At 41.8% G+C, this 13,790-nt stretch overlaps 1 protein-coding gene across 1 annotated transcript in view; it reads left to right on the top strand.

Annotated features, from left to right (window-relative positions):
* LOC135051255 (transient receptor potential cation channel subfamily M member 2-like) overlaps positions 1–13,790 on the top strand; it is a 195,941-nt gene that overhangs the window by 143,789 nt on the left and 38,362 nt on the right. Inside the window, exons 16-17 of the mRNA XM_063957338.1 lie at positions 8,021–8,225; positions 11,215–11,333. Of these exons, the coding sequence (XP_063813408.1) occupies positions 8,021–8,225; positions 11,215–11,333 (324 nt within the window). The remainder of the gene's footprint in view (positions 1–8,020; positions 8,226–11,214; positions 11,334–13,790) is intronic.

Below are 13,790 nucleotides of genomic sequence, written 5' to 3' on the forward strand. Positions count from 1 at the left end.
TCAGCTTCTTTACTAGTATGCATTTGTTCCTGTATGGCCTCATCAGTGAATACTTTATCACAATCAAGCAATCTTTTTGATTTAAGATCACTATTCCTAAACATAATTAGCAACAGATTATTTATATCTATTAATAAAAAGTATATCAAACACTTAAAACAACAAAATAAATTCCCAGAGTATGTGGCAATATACTGCAATCAATACACTAATAACAATTGTAGTCTCTTTGGAACTGAAGAAAGTTCTTTATCACCTGCCGCAATCCAGTACTTGGAGTCCCACAAAGAGATTGCTGGAGAAAAAGGTACAGGTGCGCTGGTGATCCTATAATGAAAGTTTGTCAGTCCACAGTGAGTGAATCCCTGGGCTGTAGCACTGGTGTAACCAACACCGCTGCAAATCTCCAAATGAAGCTCAGAACTCCTTGAGCAAATTGTGTCTGGAAAAAATCAGGAGAATGCGCCCATAGTGCAGATACATTTATTTCACACATAAATTAAAAACAGGACATTCCATGGATTATAAAAGACTCGTACCATAAAAGACCCACTCTTTGGGCCAGTTAAAACACATGAAACAATCCACCAGGCAATCCACCAAACCTGCTGCAGTCAAAGACCGGACCATGCACCGCGCCGGTAGAAGCCGAACTCGTCAGGTCACTCACAGTGAAGCAGCTGGGATGTGTGAGCCGGGTGGGAGAAGACGCACGTCTGGCAAGCCCCTCTCCAAGTTTGATGAACAAGCATAAATATATTCAGACAGATTTATGGAGAGGGGCTACCCTAAAGATCTCATACAGAAGGCTATGCTTAAAGCTAGGGATAGGGAAAGAGATTCGTTATTGGTATATAAGAATAAAGATAAGGGAGAACGTAAGATTTTCTGCCCACTGGTTACACAATTTAGTACTGGTTTTAGGGATTTGGAGAGAATAGCCCCAAAAAATTGGAAGATTCTCAAATTGGACCCCGTATTGGGACCTGAGCTCCCCAAAAAACCTGACATTATCTATAGAAAGTCAAGATCCCTAAAAACTATGATGTCAAAAAGTAAACTTGAGAAGGTTCAGGTGGAAAAGGATGCTCATTTCCTTGCACCCGTGAAAGGCTTTTTTCAGTGTGGGGGGTGCAAAGTTTGTAATCTGGCTGATAAAGGGGCCAAAAAGATCATGGAGAAAAATTCCCTACGTCATAATTACATTATTCAATCGTTTATAAATTGTAATACTAGCTTCTGTATTTACGTTCTCATGTGCCCCTGCGGTCTTAGATATGTTGGAAAGACCAAAAGAGTACTGAAAACTAGAATACTTGAGCATAGTAGAAATATTAAGAATAGAGTTACGAATCACAGCGTCCCAAGGCATTTTCTAGAACGACATAATGCAGATCCGTCCCTTTTAAGATTTGCCGGTATCGAACATGTGGCACTCACTAAAGAGGGAGGAAATAGAGAGGAACGTTTACTTAAGAGGGAGACATTCTGGATATTAACACTTAATACGCTGATCCCTCATGGTCTCAATGAAAACTATGAGATCACTCCGTTTATTAGAGACAGATAATATACTCTGTCTGGACTCTTTCTGTCTATAGATTTCCTCAAATAAGGGGAGCCACTAATCAGGGCTCCAGGAGAATGGCTGCTATATGTAATTCTCATTAACAATGTATGGTACTCTGATAGTGACATTCTCTGTCACACTCTGATCTTTCTGATGTGAGAAAATGGGTTTCTAAATGCAGGAGGATTGTGTAATAGAAGCGAATAGCTTTGTTTATCAATGGGAATAATCTGATAATATATTGTGAGCAATTTGAAACTGATAGATACATTTATTGCAATACTGTCTATTATAACTATAATTGCATGTTTTCTCACAGTGTGCTTAAGCCGCTTATTGCTTTTGATTGTGGCTGGCTGCCATTCGGATATTATGTGAAATGAAAAAATGTAGGGCTAGACCATAAGTAGATATTATTATTAAACTGTATAAAAAGCATAGATGGATGGTAGCATATTCCTGTATGAAGTTTGCACTAGCACTTTATTTAGCAGACACCTAATGATCAAAAAACTAAACATCAATGTGGAAATTAATGAGTTCAATTGAGGTTAGATAAGGGTGTTTTACTGATAAAAAATGTATAATCCATTCTTAAAATGTTCTGAGTATGTGGGCTACTGGGTATTTATTGATATATGCTTGCCCAGTAGATGTTTAATTATCTGTGTAATTATCTGTGTATTCCTGTTGCATGCTAAGGCTGTAATTGAGGAGAACCAATATAACTGCTGCTAATTAGTGGATACAGCTTGTAAAATATCTTGCTGTGATATATATAGCTCCCATTACGTCTGACAAGCCAGCCTCCTGACGAAGTAACTACGAAATGCGTAGAGGCGGGGCTTGCCAGACGTGCGTCTTCTCCCACCCGGCTTACACATCCCGGCTGCTTCACTGTGAGTGACCTGACGAGTTCGGCTTCTACCGGTGCGGTGCATGGTCCGGTCTTTGACTGCAGCAGGTTTGGTGGATTGCCTGGTGGATTGTTTCATGTGTTTTAACTGGCCCAAAGAGTGGGTCTTTTATGGTACGAGTCTTTTACAATCCATGGAATGTCCTGTTTTTAATTTATGTGTGAAATAAATTTATCTGCACTATGGGCGCATTCTCCTGATTTTTTCCATATATATATATATATATATATATATAGAGAGAGAGAGAGAGAGAGAGAGAGTTCTGAAAAAAGTGTGTATATACTGTATATTTTTTATTGTCATTTATTTTAAATCACACATTTTTTACCAGGACTTGAACCCATGACCTGTTACATTGAATGCAGACATATTTCTGATAGAGCTATTTGCTCCTGAATAGGAAACCTGCAGATTAGAATTGTCAGTTCAAAACCATTGCCACTAAGCAGATCTATGTAGTGTGCATAAAACGCTCTGCAGGGAGCGGCCAAAATCAGGTTTCCTAATGAGATCAGAATTAACTGGATAAAGATCTCCAAGATTATATATCTGGAACCTGTATAAAAATTCTTCATATTTTCACTTGGATAATAAAATATACCAAATTATCTTACCCTTATACCTTATTTTATAAGGAAAAAAAAGTATTATAACCCTTTAAGGGCAAAATTATTATAGGGTAATAATAATATTCTAATTAAACATTGTTAAAATTATTCCAGGCTGACAAACAACTGTCCTCTGTTATGCCTGTTAAAAAAATCTATTTTAAAATTATAGAAATAAAAGTTACATTTTAACTCATTCGTTATACAACACGAAAAAAGAGTGTGCCACATATTAAGCCTTCTTTTGCTGAAACCCACTAGTGGTTTTTCCTAACCCTCTAACTTGATCCAGTATAAGAACGTCTATCATCCTCATATGATCCCCAGTCGGCATCACAGAATACTTTTAAGCTGGTATCTGGTGATCTTGTAAATTTCAGCTTTAGTGAACTTGTACCTTTAAGGTACCTTAGTATTCTCTTTACTGCAATCCAGTGTTGTCTCTCAGGATTATTTGCAAACTGGCTTGCCTGACTCACTGTATGTGTGATGTCTAGACATGTCCCAATGCTTGCATACTACCAATGGAATTTTGATAAGGGATTTCTTGCATTTCCTCTATCTCCCCCTTGCTACTTGGTGACATGGGCTTGACCATCTTTGTACTTTTATCAATGGGAGTACTTTCTGGTTTTGCATCTGTCATTCTGTACTTGGAAATTATTGCCTCAATGTATTTTTGTTGGTTGATTGTAACAGTTCCCTCTTGTAGGTTTTGTACAATTTTCATACCTAATAGATGATTTGCAGGGCCTAGATCTTTCAACTTGAATCTTTGTTTAAGCTGGTGCTTGATGTCAGTAATGTGATCTTCTTGACCTGCCAAAAGTAAATCATCTACATAGACAGCAATGATGAACTTATCTTTGATGATTTTGTGGTATAGGCAGTGATCAGTCTCTGACCTAACAAACTTCATTTCTAGTAATGCTGCATCCAATTTTACATACCAGCAATGACCATTTTGCTTGAGGCCGTATAGCGACTTCTTCAAGAGACAAACTTTCCCAGTTTGGAATACTGTACGTACATATCATAATGTTCAGGTGGTTCCATATAAATTTCTTCAATCAATTCTCTATTAGGGAATACAGAATCAAAGTCTAGTTGATATAACAGTAGTTCATGTAGTGTAGCAATAGCAATCACTAGCCCTAAGGTGCTATACCTTGCGACTGGTGAGTAGATCTCTCCGTAATCGATTCCATACTTCTGGATATATCCCTTGGCAACAAGGCAGGCTTTGTAACGAGCTACTGTCCCATCTGCGTTCACCTTCTTGCAGAAAATCCATTTGTTTTGAATCATTTTACGGTCCCTTAGTCTATCAACCATAGACCATTTACTGTTATCATTTAGTGCTGACAGTTCTGTATCAAATGCTGACTTCCACTCGGTCCAATCTCGGTCCAATCACTGCTTGACTTTGCTTCCTGTATGTTTTGAGGTTCACAGTAAGCTATGTTTGTAGACTCCTCACTGTATTTCTTGGCTGGAATACCTTGCTACTCCTCATGGAACTTCTGCTCCCTGGCTTGCTGTCTGCTTTGACACTCTCAGATTCAGACACGCTTTCTGCTGCCTGTACATCCAATAATACATTTTGTTGTTGCTCCACTGCTCCAGTTAGTGGTGCTGTCTCATAGAACACCACATCTCTGGATTTAAGAAGACGTTTAATTGTAACATCCCAAAGTCTGTATCCTTTGCTTTCTTTGCAGTACCCAAGCATTGTGCATTCTATGGATTTTGGATCTAGCTTTCTCCTTTTCTCCTTTGGTATATGTGCAAAAGCGTTGCTCCCGAAGATATGAAGATGACTGGCACTTTGCTTTTTCCTGGACCACGCCTCCAGTGGCGTTTTACCTTAGATGGCCACTGTAGGTGCACGATTCTATAGGTATACTGCAGCAGATACTGCTTCTGCCCAAAGTTTTTTTTTTTGCAGGCCAGCATCACTTAGCATAGTCTGTGCTCTATAAACAATTGTGCGGTTTGCCTGTCACACCATTCTGTTCCAGTGTGTACGCAATTGTTAGCTAATGCTTTATGCCATATTTCCTAAGGAATGCGGATAAGACTTTGTTATCATACTCTCCACCATTGTCTGATCTCAGGATCTTTAGTTTCAGACCTGTCTGATTCTCCACCACAATTTTGTTGACAACTTCACTCTTCTCCTTAAGAAAGTACACGTGTGTCATTCTCGTGGCGCCATCAATGAGAGTCATGAAATACCTGTAGCCACTGATTGATTCTTCCTCCATTGGACCACACACGTCTGTGTGCACTAGAGCTAACGGCTTCTCTGCTCTATTAACTGATTGTGGAAATGGGTTGCGAGTTTGCTTGCCTTTTATGTAACTCTCACACATGGGTCTTTCAGCGTTGCTCACGGTGATCCCTGTTACCATTCCATCTAGCAGTTTCTGGACGATGTCATAAACCAGATGACCCAAGCGTTTGTGCCACAGCTCCAGTGACTGTTTTTCCTCAGTAGCCATCATTGCAGTACACACCTCAGTGTCCAGGACATATAGTTGGTTGCACCAGGTTGCTGAAGCAATAACAGTCCCTCTTTTATTCAGCACCATACATTTGCCCTTCTGAAATTGGACTTTATAGCCTTTTTCTCTAGGATGCTGATAGCAATGAGATTACTTCCTAAATCAGGCACGTACAACACATCTTGGATATCTGTAACAACTGTCCCACCTCCAATTCTTAAACATACTGTGATTGTCCCAGCTTGTGATGTAGTAAGGGCCTTATTTCCAATCCCTGTAACTGTAGAGGGAACACACGGTGTTAAAGAATTGAACCAATGCTTAATGCATCTGAAATGTCTAGTGGCCCTTGAGTCCATGTACCAACAATCCTTACTGTGAATGTCTGCTACATTCAGTGCTGACTCGTTTGGCTTGTCACGCTGCTTCTGCGCACCACTGGACTTTCTCTTCTTGCAATCTGAAGCTTTATGTCCTATCTTGTGACCTACAAAACACTTGAATTTGTGCTTTCTGAACTTTGTGCCCTTTGTGATCCAGGCAGAACCCTCAGCTATGGTCTCGACAGGAATACAATCTTGGAACTGCAGCAATTTGGCTCTTATAATCTCCATTGTCAGTTTAGCGTCATTTGAATAATGCAATCACCAGAAAATCAAATTCTTGCATCAGATTCTGTAACATGGCCATTGTGACTTCTTCCTCGTCCACCTCTGTCCCGAAAGATGCCAACTGCTGAGCTATCAACAATAACTTATCAATGTAATCATTCATGTCCTTGCAGGCACTCAGTTTCATTCCATATACAGAAGCATGCATCTTAAAGTTATCCTTCTCATTAGACCTTTATCTTCATATGCAGTTTGCAGGGCTGTCCACATGTCATTAGCTGACACTTTCCCACTGACTATTGAATAGACATGCTGCTCCACAGCTTTACCTATCTTCCCGATGGCTCTATCTACATCATCTGGGTTTAGACCTGCTCCCGGGTCTATAGTAAGCTTCCACAACTTTTCCCGCTTAAGCTGCATCTCCATGGCAATCATCCATGTGGCATAATTCTCTGAACCTTTCAGCTTAGCAAAGTTCATGCTGTGTCCTGTGTTATACATCCTTTCTGCACTTGTTGGCAGAGTGTACTGGGCTATCTGGTGCAGTGACATTAGTCCACACACTACTTTAACAGTAATGCAGGTTTATTCAATGAACACAAGTGACTCAGATGTAACAGTGATAGTGATAATCAAGTACTTATCAGGAGATGTCTGTGGTGGTGAAGCATGGATACTGCACAGCCATGCAGTCTGACTCCCACTGTAGAGAAGATGATGCAGCATGTACTGAAACACTGTGAGTCTCTGTAGCTGAGATCTGCTACCAGTCTCAGCTCTGCACACTTGTACACCAGGACTCTGGGGGACATTTACTAAGCAGTGATAAGAACGAAGAAGTGAGCCAGTGGAGAAGTCGCCCCATCAACCAATCAGCAGCTCTGTATGATTTTATAGTATGCAAATTATAGATGTTACTTCAGTGCTCATTGGTTGCCATGGGCAACTTCTCCACTGGCTCATTTCTCCGCTCTTATCACTGCTCAGTAAATGTCCCCCACTGTCTCTCAGTCTTTCTGCATGTTACACTCTCCTTACTCTCTCTGAGATGGAGGAACAGGAACTACATCATATAACTCCACCTCTGAGTGACTCCTGGCACTAGAGGTCTCACACTAGGGGATGCACCCATAGACTGGTACACAGAAGGAGACAGGTACAGAGAGCACCATAGCCTAACACTCCCTACATTGTAAAGCACAGGCTACTCTCTCTCACACATGTGCGTGAAAGGGGGTGCGGCCTAGTGCCCGCTAGGTCACACTCACTGAAGTGTGCCATTTTGTGGGCCTGAATGTGTTACACGCCCCCATCTATTGTCACCCTGGGGGTGAGTCCAGCACTCCGGCAGCTGCTGGTCATCCCCATGTCCCTCCGTGCACCAACTGTACAGCACACTGAGTGCATACACTCACCATCCATTCACTCTGAATTGCCCCCCGCATTCCTACTGCCTGCAGGATACTTCAGCCTGCGCACGGGACAGCGGGACATTGCAGAAAAGCGGGACTGTCCCACTGAATCAGGGACAGTTGGGAGGTATGCTAATAGCATTCTGCATCTGTATAAATGTCCACAGTCTCTTTCCACAGTCCTGTCAGTGTCATCACCACGTCCCAAACATAGCGCTGCACATCTACACGCTGTGACCATACACACCAAAATCACACATCTACCAAGCATCAGTCCGCAGTGAGCAGCCATCAGTCCTCATGGACACGTCTGGTCTCCTCTGCGGCTGGATGATGTGTAGATCCCGTTATACTGTACATACTAATGGAAGATGTCTCTTTCTCTCTCACAGACCCAGACCCTACAGCTGTCTCTGGAAGATCATGGCCTTCTTCAACGCCCCAATAATCAAGTTCTATTATAATTATCTGTCATATATCGGTTTCCTGGTGCTCTTTGCTTATGTCCTGATAGTTGATTTCCAGACGTATCCATCTTGGAGAGAATATCTCTTGTACGCCTGGGTAATAACCCTCCTGTGTGAGGAGCTGCGACAGGTAATGTACTATATATATTATACATAATGTCTCATATTCTATGCATTGCAGTATACAGTGTATTCAAAGGTTGTGGGCCAATTTACAGCCCTGGGTGCCTGACCTCAACCACATAATAGTTCACCAGTGGTCTTGTAGATTGCACTATTGCTGGCAGGTTACACAATTTCACGCAGGATTTGCAGGTCAGATTTTACAGGGAGTTTTAACACAGAAGAAGCAGTTACAGCACAACAGAGTATAATCTTCCCAATGCAAATTCCAGATGGCTCATAATATAAACCCAAACCCCAGTCCTATCGTCTGTGTGATTGGTTCACCATCAGAAGCAATGACCTACTGCACAAATACATTTTTAAAGGTAGCAGACAAGTTATAATAATTAGCCCAGCTGTGGCTTACTACAGACTCAGCCAAAACCCAGACTGGATTCCAACACACCTATTGCTGCTGCTCCAATTCTGCAAAAGTTTGCAATTCCACATTAACCTCATGTGGAGTCATTCTGTCCCTGCCACACCTGCAATACATAGCAACCACTCATTCACTTAGAACTAGGTACAAGAACACCATTTGATCATTTTAAATAACTATCAACAATACAAAGTAATAACTGTATTAGGGTACAACTCATCGCATTCACAAAATAAAGGGGAGCATCCAGTTATGTAATGGAGGAGTATCCAGTGATGTTATAGAAGAGCATCCAGTGATGTAATGGAGGGGCATCCAGTTATGTAATGTAGGAGCATCCAGTGATGTAATGGAGGAGCATTCAGTGATGGAATGGAGGAGCATCCAGTGATGCAATGGAGGAGCATCCAGTGATGTAATGGAGGGGCATCCAGTGATGTAATGGAGGAGCATCCAGTGATGTAAACGGGGAGCATCCAGTGATGTAATGGAGGAGAATCCAGTGATGTAATGGAGGAGCATCCAGTGATGTAATGGAGGAGCATCCAGTGATGTAATGGAGGAGAATCCAGTGATGTACTGGAGGAGCATCCAGTGATGTAATGGAGGAGCATACAGTGATGTATTGGAGGAGCATTCAGTGATGTAATGGAGGAGCATTTAGTGATGTATTGGGGGGGGGGGGGGGAGGCATCCAGTGATGTAATAGAGGAGAATCCAGTGATGTAATGGAGGAGCATACAGTGATGTATTGGAGGAGCATCCAGTGATGTAATGGAGGAGCATCTAGTGATGTATTGGGGGGGGGGGGGTTGGCATCCAGTGATGTAATGGAGGAGCATCCAGCAATGTAATGGAGGAGCATCCAGTGATGTAATAAGAGCTTCATTCTGACGCCAAAACACTTCACGAGGAAGTTAGAGTACTATTGCCACAATTTCTCCCCGTACAAAAAGACTAATCTGATAAAGTGCTGCATAAAAGTGATATAATATGTAAAAAAAATCCAATACAGCAATTTTACACCTGTCCAATGAAATGTGCACATTGGGGAGATCTTCGGGGGTCACATAAGCAGTTGTGAACTCTCATTTCCTGCCTCATAATGGTAGAGCAGACACTGGCTAATGTCCAGTCATCTCCCTGAGACTGTTACAGAGAAGATTCCCTTCTCTGTCCCCTGACAGGCAATTCCTGTACCAACTACCCTCTCCAGGGTCTAAGTGCCTCCAGCCCATGCACTGTGGCAGGGATGAGTGTGGATTATTAGACCTACACTAAAAAGGTCTACAGTTAATAGGTCTACTACTATTGGTAGACATGCATTGGTAGGTCAGCAGGGTCAAAAGGTTGAGATAGTGTAGATGTATATCCCGGTTCAACCATGGACTATCCTGCTACTACGTATCACTGTGAGAAATAAAGGGTTAATATATCAGCACAGTTACACTGTATCAGATTAGACAGTATCAGACACAAGCGCCAGATGGCCAGTCTAGTCCCGGCAGTGTGGCAGTCTGTATAATGGCAGTCTCGGCAGTGGATAAGATACCTTGTAGCAGACTGCGGTTACACTGGGACTCGGTGCTGGCAGCAGAGCTGGAGGAGGCTGTAAGACACACTGGAACTGGGTGCTGGAGCACTAATAGAGCAGGATGTAGTGATTTTACTGGAGTATAACGCTGAGAAACCAATACTGAAGCAGGTACTGTACCACAAGCCTGACACTGATTCTCTGAGAGACATTTTCCACTGGCAATGTGCTGTCAGCAGTTCCTAACTTTAATAGGGTGCTGTAGGCAATGATAGGATGGTCGGAACATGTGACTGAAGTTGCTGGAAGCTGGTAGGCAGAGCAGGTCATGTGATTCAATTCAAAATGGCATCACCCATGTTTCAGAATGGTGAGAACACAAGTCACAATAACAGATACCGTAGGTGCCAAAACAATTTTGGAATTCCACAGGCAGCCAGCAAGGACATGGAGGGTGACAGAGTGACAGGGCTAGACCCAGTAACACCTCCAATAGCTGGTGTATGCATTTACTGCGGTAGGTGTTAAGATCTACAGTACAGCACCGCCCAGCCCCAATAGCTGGTGTATGTGATTACTAGGTGCACACATCCACACTGTTCTCCCAATAACTGGTGTATGTGTATAATAGGTGCACATATCTATTGTTATACTGAGACAATTATCAAGTTTACAGAACTGGTTTTTGTGATAGAGTGAAACAATCACCCCAGTGTGTATTGAAGTCCTTCAGGTAAGTACTGTAGGTTACACTGGTCTGGTTACATTTCATCAATGCCTCATCATTCTTGCATTTCTCCAAAACCTTATGTTTGTTGTAGATAGAAAAGCAGTATATAACAAAGTCATCAACGCGTTTCATTGCTTAATGTAACTTCATCAGGAGGATATTCTGTATGTGCTGCTATTCTCTGTATAATCAGCATTTTTTATATTCTGTGTGACTGGTAACCCTTCCTCACATCTCTCTTTTTACTGTATGTGGAAATGTGTTTTCTCCCGGTGAAGATTCTTCTGACGCTCAGGTTTCTCTTTTTGCAGTTATTTTATGATCCCGCCCAGTACGGGTTTGTGACAAATGCATACCGCTACATCACCAATTTCTGGAACCAGATAGAAGTACTTGCATTGTGTTTCTTTGCTGTGGGGGTCATCTGCAGGTGAGATTGTAGTCGTAGTTAGATGATGAGCTGTGTCCAGGTGGAATTAAGGCTACCATCCACTAGTGTGATATGACCAATTTTCATCAGATTCCGAGGTTTCTGTTTGATGAATCGGATGAAAAGTGTCACATCGCATGTAATTTTCCTCCGACTCTGATCCGATCCGATCCGCATTCCCGTGCTCCTCGGATCGGAGTCGCAGATCGGTACGGCTGCCATGAATATTTATGGCAATCGGAGGAGAAAGTGCACATCGGAATGCATTTGGATGCAATACATCAGATGTCAAACCCCCACTCTATTGCAAATCATAATTGCAGGACTCCGGGAAGCTGCCGGGAAGGTCGGGGGAAAATCGGATCCGATTATCAGTTCAGATATGTCTCACTAGTGGATGGGGGCCTTTAGAGTTGGAATAAATTTACTACCGCGCAGTTTGTCATTGATTGGTGGCAAAGCAGCAGATAAGAAAATGTAAAATATAGATGGAGCCTCCGTTATCTGTGCTCCTTCTGTGACTAGGCGCGCCCCCCTGGGTGCACCTAGTCACTGTGAGCGCCCGGATGGAGGCACACCCCATTTACTTGAATGGAGAGCGTGTCCATCCGCATGCCCAGACAGAGGCCGTGACTAGGCGGACAGATCGACCAGTCCGCCGGGAGTGCACACCTGCGACTAAGCAGGCAAAGATAACAGAGGCTCCATCTGTACCTGCTTTACCTTCTGCTGCTATTCCTGCTTTCAGTCCATTGGTCAAAGCCACCGATCATCAGTTACTTTGACAAACCAATTAATAGTAAATCTACCACATGGTATTGGTGCATTGCCCCTGGGTAGAGGTAGAGATGACCTGGGTTGCCTGCGCATAGTCAGAGATTATCTGGGCATAAGAATAGATGGTCCGGGTGTAGGAAGAGATGGTCTGGCCATTGGCAAAGATGGTTTCGGAATAGGTAGGGATGGTCATGGCATAGGTAAAGTTAAGTGATGTGCGGTGAGGGGAGGCAGAGCCTTTCCTGTCATACTAACGTATATGCTACATTTTGACAATATAAAGTATATAAAAATACAAAGGATATATTAGAAATATCTTCTTTGTATTATTCTAATCCTTTTTATAGTAAAACTCTGGAGTAAAAAGTCTGACATGTGAGGCAGAGCCCCACCTACCTATCTTTTCTACACATCTCTGATCAAAACTCTCAAAATTTCCTGCAGTACAGTATGTACTGCTGCACCTGTGTATAATGCCCACTTCTATATACTTCTGCACCTGTGTATAATCACCACATGTATATACCGCTGCACCTGTGTGTAATGCTCACATGTGTATATTGCTACACCTGTGTATAATGCCCACATGTATATACCGCTGCACCTGTGTGTAATGCTCACATGTATATACTGCTGCACCTGTGTATAATGTCCACATGTATATATTGCTGCACCTGTCTATAATGCTCACATGTATATACTGCTGCACCTGTGTATAATGTCCACATGTATATATTGCTGCACCTGTCTATAATGCTCACATGTATATATTGCTACACCTGTGTATAATAGAAGAAAAAGATCACAAATCGGTGACCGTTTGTGATCACCCGGCGCTGTAATATTATAAATCCTTATAAACTAAATTGTTTCAGCAGCTGAGTAAAAACAACTTGCCAGGTTGCAACATTTAAGGACTATAAAAAGAGAAATATACTCTGCGCTTGAAACAATGTATCTAAAATATATATGTGCAGTCGGACACAGAAGATTGACTCAGTACAACTTGAATATAATATAAAACAATTTTTATATAGTATCTGTTAGAAACAACATTTACAACATTTAATAAAAACAGATAATTAATAACGGTTAGTACATTCTCTCACACAGACTAGCTAAATGAGAGTTGGAATAACATACAACATGAAATAAAGCTATTAGATTAACTCTTTCAAGTGGTGATGGTGAAAATCAAAACACTGGCGTTCCAGTGTGTTAGTTTACGTTTGTAATTCCTGCAGAAATATTTACAGTCTCACAGTCTCAGAATTTTGTATGAAAACATTGAAGGAAAGGTGCAATTTATAATTTATGCTCCCGTGCTGGTTCCTGTGTTAGTATGCAATCAGGGTCCTTTATAAAGATGAAATACACGTGGAGTGAAGATATAACGTTCATTTACTGTTATAATAACAGTGGGTGATTGACGTCTTTGCCAGAGTGGTATTCATTGGTTTAAATATGAATGGCAGTGCTCATACACGGTAAATATAGCCGCCGTGGAAATAGCTATCCGGAAAACGGGTGTTAGGCCCCACAGCGGAGGTCACACGGAACTCACCCGACCACTCTCATTTAGCTAGTCTGTGTGAGAGAATGTACTAACCGTTATTAATTATCTGTTTTTATTAAATGTTGTAAATGTTGTTTCTAACAGATACTATATAAAAATTGTTT

This window comes from Pseudophryne corroboree, chromosome 2 (genome assembly GCF_028390025.1).
Source record: "Pseudophryne corroboree isolate aPseCor3 chromosome 2, aPseCor3.hap2, whole genome shotgun sequence".
NCBI lineage: Eukaryota > Metazoa > Chordata > Amphibia > Anura > Myobatrachidae > Pseudophryne > Pseudophryne corroboree.